This window comes from Siphateles boraxobius, unplaced genomic scaffold (genome assembly GCF_051911475.1).
Source record: "Siphateles boraxobius isolate OS27281-9 unplaced genomic scaffold, OSU_SipBor_1 125, whole genome shotgun sequence".
NCBI classification, from domain to species: domain Eukaryota; kingdom Metazoa; phylum Chordata; class Actinopteri; order Cypriniformes; family Leuciscidae; genus Siphateles; species Siphateles boraxobius.
The window spans coordinates 254,710-270,597 of NW_027508728.1; the positions used below are offsets into that span (position 1 = coordinate 254,710).

At 39.0% G+C, this 15,888-nt stretch overlaps 2 protein-coding genes across 2 annotated transcripts in view; one reads left to right on the forward strand and one right to left on the reverse strand.

Moving 5' to 3' along the window:
• Positions 1–2,433: 2,433 nt before the first annotated feature.
• Positions 2,434–8,748, forward strand: LOC143732999 (uncharacterized). The gene is made up of 3 exons (XM_077224523.1): positions 2,434–2,575; positions 2,728–2,832; positions 7,165–8,748. Exons 2-3 carry the CDS (start codon positions 2,782–2,784, stop codon positions 8,746–8,748), a joined length of 1,635 nt encoding a protein of 544 aa, XP_077080638.1. The 5' UTR covers positions 2,434–2,575; positions 2,728–2,781.
• A 5,104-nt stretch (positions 8,749–13,852) lies between these two features.
• Positions 13,853–15,888, reverse strand: part of slc22a21 (solute carrier family 22 member 21) — a 37,023-nt gene continuing 34,987 nt past the window's right edge. Inside the window, exons 9-10 of the mRNA XM_077224570.1 lie at positions 14,607–14,742; positions 13,853–14,162 (exon numbers count right to left, since the gene is read on the reverse strand). Coding sequence (XP_077080685.1) covers positions 14,087–14,162; positions 14,607–14,742 — 212 coding nt within the window. The 3' untranslated portion in view covers positions 13,853–14,086. The remainder of the gene's footprint in view (positions 14,163–14,606; positions 14,743–15,888) is intronic.

A 15,888-nucleotide genomic window follows, 5' to 3' on the forward strand; every position in this document is an offset into this window, starting at 1 on the left:
CCGGTCCTTCCTCGTCCATTTTACGGAGAAGGTCGGCTTGGAAAATCTGCAGGATAGCCATTGTGTGCGGCGCTGACACAGCTTGCCCGGCGGCGGTGTAAGCACGACCGTGTATGGCTGACGTCACTCGGCAGGCTTTCGAGGGTAGCGCCATCTGAGCACGCCGTCCAGCAGAGGGCGGGCAGAGATGGAATGCTACCGCTGCTTCCACTGGAGGAAGAGAAAGGTACCCTCTATCTTTCGCACCGTCCACAGTGGAGAATGCTGCAGAGACAGAGGTACGCATCCTGGCCGATAAGGGGGCGTTCCAAGACATTGCGACTTCCTCGTGAAGCTCAGGAAGGAAAGGCGCGGGTCTGGACTGTGATGGGGCGGTGTCCTTCTTCAGGAAGCATCCAGCCGGTTGTGTGCGGGCTGCGCGGGCGCCTTCCAGTCGAGGCCGAGTTTGTCGACGGCTTGAGAGAGCAAGCCGTCATCAGCTCAGCGTCATCAGCTCAGATTCAATGCCGGCTCATCTCCCAGAGGGCTCGCGGGCAGCGGGGGGGAGGTCCACAGAGGTCGCCCAGTCCTCGCTGTCCGATGCCAGGATAGAACAGGCCTTGGCTGATTCGTCGAGCTCAATGGCGGAAGCGGTGGCAGATAGCGGCCGTTGTCCGTCGGTGAGCGAGTCAAGCAATGCCGGCGAAGCTGGCGGGCGAACCGGCGAGCTTCGGCGGGCAGGAGAGAGCTCGGGGGCGCACTGAGCACGGCGCTTCTTACGGCGCGGCACTACAGCGGGCAGAAGTGCAGGCTCCGAGAAGGATGCCAGGCGAGTCCTCAGAGTCACCATAGGCATCAGATTGCAGTGAGGGCATCCGCCGTCAGCGAGTGCGAGAGCCGCATGATCTTCACCCAGGCAGGAAACGTAGATCACATGGCAGTCCCCGCCGCTGAGTTGGGCTCGGGACGAGCCACAGGAAGATGGCATCTTGAAAAAGACGCTAGCTCTTTTAGGAGTTATAGAGAAGTGTGAGTTGCAACGGTGAACAAACACTCTCAGCAGAGGTAAAGGATATATACGCCGGAAAGCGTAGCAGGTACGGCAACTGAAGGCGGCGGCTGAAGGTGAAGGCCAGCGGCTTCAGGTTCAAAGGCTCGTCCCCCAGAAGGCTTGTGTCAATGGCGCGGCTTCTCACTCTGGCTCCAGCGATGCGTGAGCTTCGCTGAAGAGATGAAAATCAGTTTGTATCAGCCCATCGAGCTATATTTATAGGATGAGGCCAGGCCCTTTCTGTCGGGACGTTACGAAATGGGCGCGAAGTGCCCCCATTGGATATGGTGTCACGGAGGGCCTCTCTCGATAGACTGCTGCTTGCCTATGTCTGCATGCTGCCGCAAAGCGTTTTATATTAATTCAAAATTAAGGATAATTTTTGGCTTCAATATCTCGTGGAAAAGAGGTTTTCCCCATAGCGTTAGATATTACGCAGTACAAGAGATACTCTCGTAAGAGAAATAAATCATGGCTCTAATCATGCATTGTGGTATGAATAAATTATGATCTAAATTGTCTTAGTAATTTCCTTTTCCTAATTGAATATTCTGTCACCATTATGGAGATTCATACACTGATTCTTGATATCTGTGTGCCTAAATAATAATAATTATTATTATTAAAACTACATTTAAGAAATTCGTTGGATAATTTTGAAAAGTATGGATCTCATGCTTGAGACTCATTTTGATTATGTAAGTAACAATATAAATATAAATCAGAGATAAGGCTCTAAATGAGTTTAGTGATTCAGGTCAAAAAATGATTTTGTCAATACAAAACCACCTCTTTGTTCATCTGGCAGTTATAACTCAGTTCAGCAGCCAAACAAAATCTAAAGTTAATAGTTTAAGGGTCAAGAGCCCAGCTAAACACTGATCACCATAATGGTGATTTGTCTCCTTCAGTGATTCTGCTTGTTAACATCAGGTGTCTTCTATAATAATCAATCATCACTCAATTATTCACTTAATTATCTCATTTACTTTAACACTGCTTCAGAGTTCATTTAACACTCTTGAGTGTGGAGTCATATAAATTCCTAGGAGAGTAAATTTAACACGGGAGTTTTTGCTGTGCAGAATTTATAAAACTACATGAACTTTCTTTTTTTCATTAAAATTACAGCCGAATATAATGTTCATACTTCCTTTAGGACTTGACTCTCCAGCATCATGTCAGCTATTGTTGGTTTGAATATGAAGACCAAAAGTTTTAGGATTATGATGAAGGAAAATAACAACCACTTCATGACTGAATCAAGGCATGACGCATGAGTAAAGTGCCTAAACAGAACCATGTGGTTGTTTAAGAATATGCATAAATGCAGTTTCATATCCTGATTGCAAATATTCTAAGAAAACCTAATATAGCATATCTGACTGGATAAAACATTTTTGTGATATGAAAAAAGCAAAGTTCCTCATCTGTTAATTTAAATACTGCTGTTGTCGTCTGGCTTGATGCCTTTTCTGATCTCCTCCCCTCATCATTGCTCCTGAGCTCCTGAAGAACCTCATAAAAGGAAAATTAAAACCACAGGTTTCTGAGGGGTAAAGTAGATTAATAAAAGTGGTACATATTAGTGAAAATAAGAGTACAGTTGTTTTTCCCTTCCTTTATTTTTTATTTATTTAGTGTTGTTATTTTGTTAGGGTTTATATTGACTGTTATGATTTTTTGTTGTCTTTCAGCATCTGCGCGTCACTAGATCTACTGGATCATCTGAGGGATTTGACTGAATCAAGATGCTGCTGATCATTGAAGCTCTTCTTCTTATTTCTGCTGTTCTAGGACAGGTGAGAGCTTGTGTTCTATGCAGCAAAATCCCCAGTGTTAAATTAACACTGCTCAGTGTTTGAGTCCACACTCAGAGTTTTAAATGAACACTGAAGCAGTGTTAAAGTTAATGAGATTATAAGTGATTAATTGAGTGATGATTGAGCATTATTGAAGACACCTGATGTTAACAAACAGAATCACTGAAGGAGAAAAATCACACATTTTTAAGTGTCAGTGTTTTTTAGTTGGGCTCTTGACCCTTAGTTTATCAACTTTAGATTTAGTTTGATTGCTGTAAATGTAACTCTCATAACAGCCAAATGAACAAAGAAAAGATCTACTGGTGTTGGTTGTGTTTTAACACAATCATTAATTAACCCGAATCAATGAACTCATTAGAGTCTAATATCTGAGCTAAGTTTACTTTATTAAGTATAACAACACTATCCTTGTACAGAATAATATATTTAACCTTTACAGTGTAATCATAAAAATTTCTTAAAAGTTGTTCGACAATTTTTTTTTTCATTAGACATCAATAATCAGCCTGTGAACCTCAACAATGGTGATAATTATAAAGCATGCTGCAGTGCATTCTGGGTGCCTCCAATCAAAACTCATTCATGGCTCCCATGATGCATTGCGGTATGAATAATTAATTATCTTAATTGTCTTAGTAATTTCCTTTATTCTTACTATTTTATTTTATTCCTGCTGGTTTATGTGACTTTTTAGTCGCTTGTTTTCTAATGTTCAGAGTTGATCTTTTTATCTGAATATTCTGATGGTCACCATTGCTGAGATTCATACACTGATTCTTGATGTCTGTGTGTGCCTAAATTAAGTATATTTTGACACAACAACTTTTAGGAAATCATTTGGATTACTCTGAAAATGCTAAAAAATATTTTTCTGTACAAGGACATTGTTACTATAATCAAAGTAAATCAAACTTAGAAATTAGGTTGCATATTGGTGCTTTTCCACTGCGGTACGGCTCGGCTCGGCACAGCTCACTTGTGGCGCTTTTCCACTGCATGATACGGTACGGTACGGCTCGCTTCGGCTCGCTTTAAATGGTACCACCGCTGTTGAGGTTCCAGGCGTATCCTACCGATACTAAAATGTGACGTGAAAACACTGCAGATCACTGATTGGTCAGACAGAAAGAATCGTCACTACCAGCGTCATTGTATTTGCGAGACATCAAACCCGCTAGATTTAAATAGCCAGTAACAGCCACCTACTACTTGCTTGAAGAAAAAAAACTTCCAAAAAAGAAATGGCTGAATCGTGGTCAGTGGACGAGAAGTGCAGACGTTCCTCTTGTTGGTTGCCGAGGAGCGGATAAACTATAACGATCAGTCATAATCCCACACACTTTGAAGTGGTACTAACTGCAGTGGTAAAGGTAAAGCAAACCGAGCCGCGCCAAGCCGAGTCATACCAGGCAGTGGAAAAGCGAAGCGAGCCGTACTGAGCCGTACCGAGCCGTAGCATGCAGTGGAAAAGCGAAGCGAGCCGTACTGAGCCGTACCGAGCCGTACCATGCAGTGGAAAAGTGCCATATGAGTTCAGTGATTTGGGTAAAAAAAAAAAAAAAAGATTACGTTAAAACACAACCAACACCATCAGATGACCTTTTCGCTATGTTCATCTGGCTGTTATAACTTGTGTACAGCAGCCAAACACAATCTAATGTTAATAATTTAAGGGTCAAGAGCCCAACTAAGGGGACTTTTACACTGGGCTCATTTGCTGCGGTCCGAGCCCGAGCGCATTTGTTCCCGGCGCCCCCTGCAGTGTTCGTCTGGTTTCACACTCAACTTGATTCTATCAAACCCTGGTGCGTTTAAATGCATCACAAACGTGCACGGCGCATGATATAAAACAGAATGCGGGTTCAATAGTGTGTTTTTTATTAATTCGCTGCTATTATGCGCAATTGAGTGAACAATACAGGTTTACTGTGCGTGTGTCACATAAGATGGACTTCTGCTGCTTGCAAACAAACTCTTTTGAGGAGGCAGTGGATTTCCAAATTTGTTGCCCTGATTCCACGCGCAATGCACGAATACACTGGAGACTCACTCTCGTTCGTATCCAAGGTAAATCATCAACACTATCATCCCTTACAAGTGTTTTATTTAACTGAATACATCACAATACGCTAAAACGCATGCGCAGGTCCACTGAAGAGAAAAGAAGACATTAAATCTGTCAAGATCTCTATTTTAGTATTAAGTTTAGAGACGTGCTCCAAAAAAAAAGTTCACGGAGACGGGGAGGCAGAAAGCACACCCTGTTTATTTTCTTTTTTTTACAAAAGCACAATGTTTTATTTGGATTGTAAGTGGGCACATAAAAAAGTCGACATTTAACAGTTTATTTTTTCATATTTCTTAAGTCTGTATGACCAGATATGATGGAATATTTTAAGTCTATTTCTCTGCTATGTGGAAAGAAACGAGTAAAACACGCCGGCGTGACAGGCTGACCCCAGAGGCTTAAACAACTGCACGAACAGCATTACTAACTTCACTCATCACTAACCACACTGACTTTATTTCTGTCAGACGTCTACAAAGGTTTTATTGAGAATTAACAGGGGTTTAACTCTGTTTCATTTGAAGTCACCATAACAGTGATTAGTGTTTCCATTAGTTCACGCTTCGCTCTTAATATATCTTTTGTGTTTTTTGGCTTCTGTGACAGTGTGTTTGTCAAACACTTTCGCAGCAGCAAAGAAAGCTAGATTGAAACGAGATCAGGTGATGATGGTTACCTGTTGATGGTTTAGTAATCATCACTGAGTGTAAAAAAGTAAAAAAAAAAGTTATCATCACTTTTTTTAAATTTAACAATTATCTTGTTCCATTAATAAATTCATACTACAAACCCTGTGATAAAATGAGCATGAGATCTAGCATTATTATAACAATTAGTTTAAATCTAAACCATTGATGACACACACAGATATCAACAATCAACACAGGATTCTCAATAATGGTGACAATCAAAAGTACCTTGCTGCAATGCATGCTGGGTAGTCCAAAACTTCCAGCATGCATTGCAACAATAAATTATGCAGCTTAATTGTCCTATTTTTTTTTTAATTCTAAATATTTGCTCTATAAATTAGTCTATTTCATGATGACTATCAAACCATCAACAGGTAACCATCATCACCTGATCTCATTTCACTTTAGCTTTCTTTGCTGCTGCAAAAGTGTTTGACAAACACACTGTCACAGCAGACAAAAAACACAATAAATATAATACGAGTGAAGAGCCCAACTAATGGAAACACTAATCACTGTTATGGTGACTTCAAATGAAACCGAGTTAAACCCCTGTTATTTCTCAATAAAACTTTTGTAGACGTCTGACAGAAATAAAGTCAGTCTGGTTTAGGGTTGTGCCGATAGACGATAGTATCGTATATCAACGATAGTCAGAGATATCGCTGATGGCAGATGCCTTTGACAATATCAATACGATAATTGTCTTGTTTTACCATTAATGTATAAAATTACTATTATTATTATTATTATTAAGCGCCACCTCTCAGCGTCACCTCTCGCCTCTTCATCCAGCACGTGCGTTATTCTTAAAGGGGCCGTGTTCTTTATTTTTATTTTTTTCCTCCTCGCATTAAAACAGTGTTTTAAACATTTAAATTGTTTTATTGTAGTAAAAGTTTAAGATTCTATTTTGTTCTTTTGAGGTTGTGTATTTATATTTCTAACCTGGGTTACACCATAATTGTATTTTATTGAGAAAATATTTTAGTTTGTCTTGTATATTTTTTTGTTAGATTAAGTAGTATTTTAAGCCATCATATTGTCATGTTACAATGTACTCCATCTATGGGGCATGTTGTCACATTTCACTTCCATTCTTTCAGGCTATATCAAGAAAAAAGTATACACTGTATTAACAAAACAAAAGCACATACATGTACTAGACGTGTGGAATTTATGTGGGGAAAAATCAATACTCTGAACCGTAAGTTGGTTTACTAATGACAGTGGGCCGAGTTTTGTGTGACGTCCACCTGTGAATGCAGACACGATGGCTGATAGTGTTTACCTTACGAGATCCGATCACAATGCGTCCTCGACTGGACCGGGACACACTGATTTACACTCGTCTTTTTAATGTGTATGTGGACAACATCTGGATACAGGTCGCATGTTAATGCTAAGTGTAAACACAGACTCTGAGTGTGGACTCATATAAACGCTGAGGAGTGATAATTTAACAATGGGGATTTTGCTGTGTAGTATGGATTACAGATTACAGACATGAATACTGATACTGATGATTGATCATTATGATTCCTGCAGGATCACAGAACTGATGTTGATGAAGAACCGATATTTCCATTGGATATGGAAGAGAAATCGGTTGATGACCTTTATGTTGGTTGCAAAAAGAACATGTCAGACCTGGTGAAGACAGAATTGTTAGAGAAGGAACTCAATAACTCACCTACATTTAAAACAGTCTGGCAGAATGGTGAAGAGAATGCCACGATCCCAAATGATAGTAACTTGACATGGAATCATTCAGTAGCCATTTATGTGTACACTAACTCGGGTTTTGAATTGTATAAGGATTTCAATAATGCTGTTCGTACTGATAAACAAAATTATGAAGACAAGACATTTACATGGTATTCACTTTTCTTTTTGCTAGCAGAAGCGATACAGATTCTAAAGGAGGTGCAAAATGTATGCAAATTAACCTATCGTGGTACAAATGTTACATTTTATAATGATGTTCTGAACAAAGAGGTTCGTTTTGGCCAATTTGCTTCATCCTCTCTTGATCGTACAGAAGCAACACTATTTGGAGATAAGTCTTGTTTTGAAATCAAAACTTGTGAAGGTGCAGATGTGGAAAAATACTCTAGTTTTCCTGAGGAGGAAGAGGTGCTGATTCCTCCATATGAGAAGTTTAAAGTTACTGATATCAAGAAAAGAGCAGATAATGCAGATCTCTGGTGTGACACTGTGTACATACTGGAAAGCACTGGAGTAAGAAGTGACCTGAACTGTGCTTTCTTCAGGAATCAAGCGGAGATAAGTAAAACATCAGCATTTAACAATAATGCATTTTGCAGATGCGTTCATTTAAAGCTACGGACATCGCATTCAACGTATAGAAGGTCTCAGTCAGTACAGTTTTTAGGCAAACTGGGTTGCTTTGTGAATCATCAGCTGAGGAGACACAGAGTCTATCCCACCGACGGAGATATTCACTCAGATATTCACTCATGGCCCTATCGGCTGAGGGGACATCGACACAACCCCACCGACGGAGATATTCACTCAGATATTCACTCATGGCCCTATCCGCTGAGGGGACATCGACACAACCCCACCGACGGAGATATTCACTCAGATATTCACTCATGGCCCTATCCGCTGAGGGGACATCGACACAACCCCACCGACGGAGATATTCACTCAGATATTCACTCATGGCCCTATCCGCTGAGGGGACATCGACACAACCCCACCGACGGAGATATTCACTCAGATATTCACTCATGGCCCTATCCGCTGAGGGGACATCGACACAACCCCACCGACCGAGATATTCACTCAGATATTCACTCATGGCCCTATCCGCTGAGGGGACATCGACACAACCCCACCGACGGAGATATTCACTCAGATATTCACTCATGGCCCTATCCGCTGAGGGGACATCGACACAACCCCACCGACGGAGATATTCACTCAGATATTCACTCATGGCCCTATCCGCTGAGGGGACATCGACACAACCCCACCGACGGAGATATTCACTCGGCAGACCAAATTAATCAGAGATGGCTCTGCTATCGGTTCTTGCATTCCCTGAGAATCAACCATAACATCCTGGCTTTACTAAGGCTTGCTGTAGAGTCTGAGATAAATTAACATTTCAAAATGTATATTCAGATTTATTCCTTTAAAGATATATATATTACTTTTATATTGCAGCTTAATATTGTGTTATATGCTGTATAGACTACAAAAGGAGGTTAGCGATCAGGGAGTGTCTCCATTTCAAAGTTTTTAATGTCATGGCACTGTGCAGCAGTGGATTTACTACATTACGTAACACATGTTGATTTTGAGTCTGGCTGAGAACTGAAACAGCTAAGATTATTCAATAAACAGATTTTTTATCATCACATAGTCTCCTGATTTTTGCTCTTCCTCTGTCTCTGTCTGCCTATAATGCTAATGGAGAATGTTAGCTGATGATTACTTTTGGATATTAGATCAAATGTTATTTAAATGGAGAGTTTAATGGTTTTGGGCATTAAAAAAAAACGTAAACTGTTAATAGATAAACATTTTGTGTCCTTGATTAATTTCGTCAGTTACATAAACTTTTTATGTCTACGCTACACTGTTCAACCTTGCTGTAAAAAATGGCCAAATTACGACATTTTCCATTAAAACAGTAATATGACGTATAAAAAATGCATTCTGGGTAATATTTGTCGTTTTTGAGAAAATACCCTACAGGAATATACTGTGAATTAACAGCGCTCAAAGTCAACACTCAAAAGCTGTGTTCAAAATCACACCCTATAATCTCATTCACTATTCCCTACATGTGTTCAAAATACAAATTCTTACAAACAGGAAAGTTACGTGACAGCAGGAAGGAGCGTTTCCTCTGGCAGTACCTCTTTTTTATGTTTTGAATGTTCACCTGCAAAGTAAAGTTGTTTTTACATGTTACTGTAAAATGGTCCGGTAATGTATCTGTAAAATGCTGGCAGTTGCAAACATTAAAACTCAAGTTAATTAACTTTTTTGCCAGAAATTGACTGATTAAAATGTCCAAATGCCATTTAGGTTTATACACTAATGTTCTAATAAAACTGAACTTATTTAATTTCAATTGTCAGAGAAAAATTCTTAAAGTAAAGAGGTAATAATTAGTAATTTCTTTAGGAGGATGTAGTGACACTTGAGTCATTACTATCCAAAACCTTACAAAATCTCAAATGTTTGCAATGACTTTTAGTCAATATTAAGGAGTTATCATACTTTTCACTTTAGCTCTCCGAGAGGCATGACAATTTTTTTTAGCTAATTGTGAACTAGCACATTCGACTAAGCACTATTAATTACTAATTCGTTAACCCGAGTTTCTTGTTAGTTAATAATAGTTACTAGAGTGTTAAAATTGCATTACTCATTTGTTCCTGTGTAGTTATTCATTAATGAAGGAACAGTAAATTATTACCTTTAACATTTCTGTTCATGCATTCTTCTGTAACATTATCTTTTTGAAAATGGTTTGGTTAGAAAAAAATAATTGAATGTTATGTCAGCATCAATATACAACACTGATTTTATAAATATATATACATGTGTATGGGAACCGGCTGAGTTTACGAAAGCTTTGCTGAAGAGACTAGAGATGTTTTTAGAGAGTATTCATTTAGAAACTTTAACACAAGGACTCTTATAACTAAGCTTAAAGAGAAGCTACTGTGATAGATACCTGGCGGCCTATTTGTCTTAATAACGATTATAAAATATTAGCTTGGGCTTCGGCCAAAAGACTTAAGTGTGTTCTGAGTTGGGTTATCGATTGAGACTCAATCAAGATTTCTGCCAAAAAGACATTAGCAAACAATATCAGACTTGTTCTAGACTTATTAGATTATCGTGAATTAGTTGATGATAAAGTTTGCTGGTTTCTGTTTCCTGATTTGTTTTAGTAGTCTGGTTTATTGTCTTGTTTTACTTCCTGTCTTTGAGTTTTCCCGCCCTTGTGATTGTCTAATGTGTTTCACCTGTTCCTTGTTTTCTCATTACCCTGTGTATTTAGTCTCTGTGTTTCCCTTGTCTGTTGTCAGGTCATTTTATTTTACGTGTTGGAGTGCTGTGTATAAGTCTGCCTGTTTTTGTCTCTGTGTTGCTTAGTCCCGTGGTTCCTTTGTTTTTTGGATAACCTTGCCTGCTGTTTTTGGAAACCTTTTGTTGTATGGATTTTTGTTTAATAAATGTTCAAGCTCATCACATCACCTTCCATCTCTGCATTTGGGTCCGCATTCCCTGAAACTGTGATAGTATCCCTTTCCTTATTTCTTGTGACTGCACAACTTCTTTCCTCCGTTCTTTCGAGTGGTCATCTGCAAGGTATTACTATTGCCAACAAATTTACTTCTTAGTCAGCTAGCTGGCGACACTACTGTTTCTAAAAGATGAATCACAGATTGCGATTGTCATCCAACACATAACATTTTTCTCCAAGCGTCTTGATAAATGTGAGCTGTCAAAACCTGTTCTTCTCTCTCTCTACGGCCACGGTTGTCAAACTGGGGTACGTGGACTGATTTCAGGGGGTACCAGAAAAAAGATCTAAGGGACTGTTCGTTTTTTATTTAAGGGGCTACCGGAGGAGTTTTGAGATCTGTTGTCAAAAAAGACTTGACCCTCCCTGCGCCAGCAATAATTTTTTCTATGACCCTCCAAAATGATTGTGAAAAAAGGCATGACCCTCCCCGATAATGTATTGATTACTTCTGTACTGGTTTGCGCTTGACTAGTGATGTAGTAGGCCTACTCGAGTCCGGTCTCGAGACCGATTTCTGCTTTCTCGGACTCGTCTCGGACTTGTACCTTCAAAGACTCGGTCTTGACTCGGACTCGGCATTGGCGGTCTCGTCCCCATCACTAGTTGAGGCTGTAACGATAGACCAAACCTACAATTCGGTTCGTATCATGATTTTTTATTTTAGATTTAAAAAAAATAAATCATGTTTTCGGTGCTGATGCAGTGGTGACGCGTTCTTGTAATAATGGTGGCGCTCCCAATAAAGTATCTTAAAGCTGCCACAAAGAACCGGCAAAAGTAATGATTATGAATTTGTAAAATATAGCAAGGAGAGATTTTAATTGTTTATTAATAAACAAGGTTTTCCAGTGTGTCGGCTTCAAGATGAAGTTGACGATGCTGACTCGCGATCTTCACAGTAACGCGCCAGAGAGAAATGCAGATTTCATACAGATTACATAAGCAGAGAGCAGTCTGTTTTTCGTTTTTAAATGTTATGTTTAAAAGTAGACATCAAGCTTTCTATATATTTCTCAAGTCTGTGAAGTACATTATAAACTGAGTTTCGGTTCATTTATGAGACGAGAGTCCGGTTCACGCGCCGGCGACTCCGTGTCATGATGATCTATTTTCTACTATATATTTACTTCTTATTTATTAAGTCCAGGCAATTGGTTGATGAAACATTAATTAAAATTAAGATACAATTAATAAAAAACAAAATTTACTTTAAAGAATGGCTTTGTGCTTTCTGAAGTAGCTTTCAGAGCGGTCATGTCCGTAACGGAGAACTGTCACGTCCGTAACATTGTTTTTTCCCTCATAAATGCTAACTCGAAAAATTAAATAAAAATAATATTTTATGTTCTGTGGAGGCCGACCCTCATCCGGTGGGTAGTATTACTTTTGTTTTGCGCAGTGTAGTTCATAGAATTACTAAAACATATTTTGCCACCTAAAAGTTAAAGATTTTTTGTGTCATGTCTCGTGTATTTCCCTCATATTAAATATAAAACGCATGTGTAGACTGATATTTTTCTAATGTCTGGAGCTTTATTAAGGGAGTGTGGATATATAAACAGACGTTTCAGTATTAAATGCATTTTCTGAGAATTTATATTTCAAGTTCGGACCTGGCAAACCGAGCGATTAAGACGTTGATGCCATTTATTTATGTTGATGATTTTTTATGTTGATGCCATTTATTTATGATGCCAACGTATTTATGTGAGACTGGATTCTCAGCGTTGGTCTGCCTTAAGACCAAGTATAGGTACAGACTGTTTGTGGAAAATGATCTAAGACTGAAACTGTCCCCAATTCGGCCTAACATCGCTGCATTATGTAAGCACATCCAGGCACATCCCTCACATTGATTAAACTGGTGATGTGGATGGAGAGCTTTAATGAGATGTTGGATATGTGTTGTAGGCCTATTGTGTGTGAGATTGGGTGCATATCTGTTTAAAATCATTATATTCAGGACATTTGTATCATATGTTGACTTTTGATGAGATTTGTATCATATGTTTATGATTCTATTAACTATTCTCGACAAAATTGATAAAAATAAATATTAATAAATAAATAAAAAACTTGTTGTTAACAATTGGTGGTGTTGGGGGTACTCCGGAAGATCTATAATGTCTCAGGGGGTACATGCCTGTTAAAAGTTTGGGAACCACTGCTCTACGGTATCCAGTTCAGTCACAAAAGACCTATCTGAGTGTATCCATACGTAAGAATGATGAAGCCAGACTGAACTTGGACCCAGTTGTTGGGAAAGCTAAAAGGAAATTCGATTCATGTTTACAGAGAGATTTATCTCTGAGAGGACGAGCTCTTCTTGCTAAAGCTGAGGGTCTCGAGATCTTCTTACCTGGCGCTCTGATAAATCTGCATGTGAATATATTCTATATTATATTATATATTGACAGAATGGTGTTTGACTTTCTGTGGAACCATTAAGAGGAATTACATTAAACCAGTCTTTGGTTATTAACAAATATGACTGGTGGGATAAACTTTCTAGATTTTACTTCCTTAAATAATACTTTCAAAATAAATGGGTTAAAACAGTATTTAACAAACGTGGTCTTTAACTTAACATGGGACCTCGCTTTACTATTGTTATGTAACTATAACATCACTAAGATGCCCCTTAAATTTCACATTTTCATAAACAAGTGCTTTTGGCTTGGCACCTAATTTACAGACACTAGTTTAGTCCTCAACGGTATTTTATTTGGAACAATTGTGATATTCTTTATAAAAGTAACCCAGATTGGGTTAACCTCATGCTTTTGATACCATGATTGGGAATATTAGTTTGTTCTCTGACTCTTCTGGCCGGAACAGGAGAATTAGAAAGCTTTCAGAATGAGATTTTTCTCTCCCATACATTGTGTCCAATTGGATTGGCCAGTTTGTCGATATTCCATGGAAGAAAGTGTGGACTTTGTCATCTAAAGGAAACATTTATTGTTACACACATACTGTAGTAACCTTTATCACATTTAGGACCAAAGAACATTCCATAAATGAACCGTATCATATTTTACAAGAATAATTACAAATAGAGGCTCTATTCCAAAAGTTATAAAAAGATCTGGCTTTTTTACAGTGGAAATCAGAAGTTAGTTTACAGAGCTTTTATAATCCCTCATAATCATTAATAATCCTTATGATCCATTATAAGCGTTCAGACTCGTACTCCTCTTCACATTTACTGTTGGCTGAACTGCAAGTAGAATGCCTCCTTTTACACCTGGAAAAAAGCATGTGTAATTATTTACAGTGCACAACAAAAGTGAGATCATCCCTGTGCAATAACACACAAATGTCAAATAATTGAACATTGTATCACTTCTCAATAATGATCTTATTTCTTATTTAAATGAAATAAAAGACACAAACAGGCTCCAAAATAGAACCTGATACATTATTGAGGACATCTGTGATTTACATCGCATGAACATGGTTATGAAATATTTGTGCTAACAGCGCCGTATGCTAATATGTTGAACACACCCACATTTAAAGATGGTCAATTCTGCCGTTCTCACTAAACAACACTTCATTTCATTTTCTGGGTACCATAAAGTCTGCATGTGTTTTTATACAAGCAAATCTTTAGTAAATCTGGGCAGTTATGTAAAGTACTGCTAATGCTATAGCAAACAGCAGGGGGCGCCGCTCGTATCCGTCTTACCAAACTGCAGTCTGCATCTGACTGATCGTCTCGGGTAAAGGAGATCCGAAACTCTCCGGGAGAAGAAAGTACAGCAAGCCGGAGAGGACATTCAGACTGCCGATCAAGATGTACGGCAGAGACCTGTAGAAGCCTCCTGTAGCAAACAAGACTCTTGTGAAGAGCATGTTTCAGAAGTTATGGACAATACACACATCAAATATTTAGATATTCAAGTCTTTCCCCGTCTTTTCAAATAGTACATCATCTTCAGCTCCAAGTGAAGAAGAAGATCTGTATTTAGTTAGTTGATCAAAATTCAGCTAACATTATACATTAAACAGTATATGAATCAAAACTGCCTGACGTTACTAAATGAAATAACAATCCTATGAAGAGGAAACGACTGAGGCTTTGAGGTGTTGATGGACTCGATCTACTTAATGTTTTCATCGTTCTGAATCACATCTGGATGTAGTCATTGACGAAACACTTTTTTTAGTGAAACCCACATTCAAGTGTTGATAAAAACTAGAAAGATTGAAGCTAGAATAATTTAGTTTTTTTGTTTAACGGTTCTTTCTTTTGACTGACTGTTTACATATTTGTAAAACAAAATATTCTGAGGGCCATAAAAGATTTGTGAATATGATCAAAAATACTGGTGCGGACAGGCAACAAGAATAAAAAGTTGTTGGGGAAAGAGTTAATAAGCGTCGGTCATTGGACAGGTTCATTTGGGATATGCTTGGATTGAAAAGTTTAAGAACCTATGGAAATTTTATTCCGCAGTTTATTGTTCTGACAGAGCACATTTCCGGCATGGACTGGGACTAAAAGTGAGCCCAGGACTGATATCTACACACAGGTCATATTTTATGATTTAAAATATATGAGTCTTGAATGTAAACTCCCTGGTTGGCATCAGTGTGTGTTTATTAAAAGGTGGCTAATTCATACGATTTGTCTAAACCCACGTGATGGTTAGGTCTAGGGGCGGAGTCAGGGGTAGGTTTAGGGGCGGGGTCAGGGTTGGGTCTAGGGGCGGGGTCAGGGGTAGGTCATTCGTACGAATTCATACGAATTGGGCAACTCGTAAAATATGTACAATTTAACAAAAAAATGTGAGGTCGTATGAATTTGTACGAATTAGCCACCTCGTAAAAAACGAATTGCCATGTTGTCCTCGACTCCCTCCGGACCGGGACTCGCTGACCGGAGAACATTCCCATCAGACGCACGTTTACACTCGTCTTTTCAATGTGTGTGTGGAAAACATCCGGATACAGGTCGCATGTTAATG

Coding starts and splice junctions, on each gene's coding strand:
- LOC143732999 (XM_077224523.1), top strand. CDS start 2,782: ATGCTGCTGATCATTGAAGCTCTTCTTCTTATTTCTGCTGTTCTAGGA. Junction 2,833..7,164: donor TTTCTGCTGTTCTAGGACAG/GTGAGAGCTTGT, acceptor TGATTCCTGCAG/GATCACAGAACTGATGTTGA.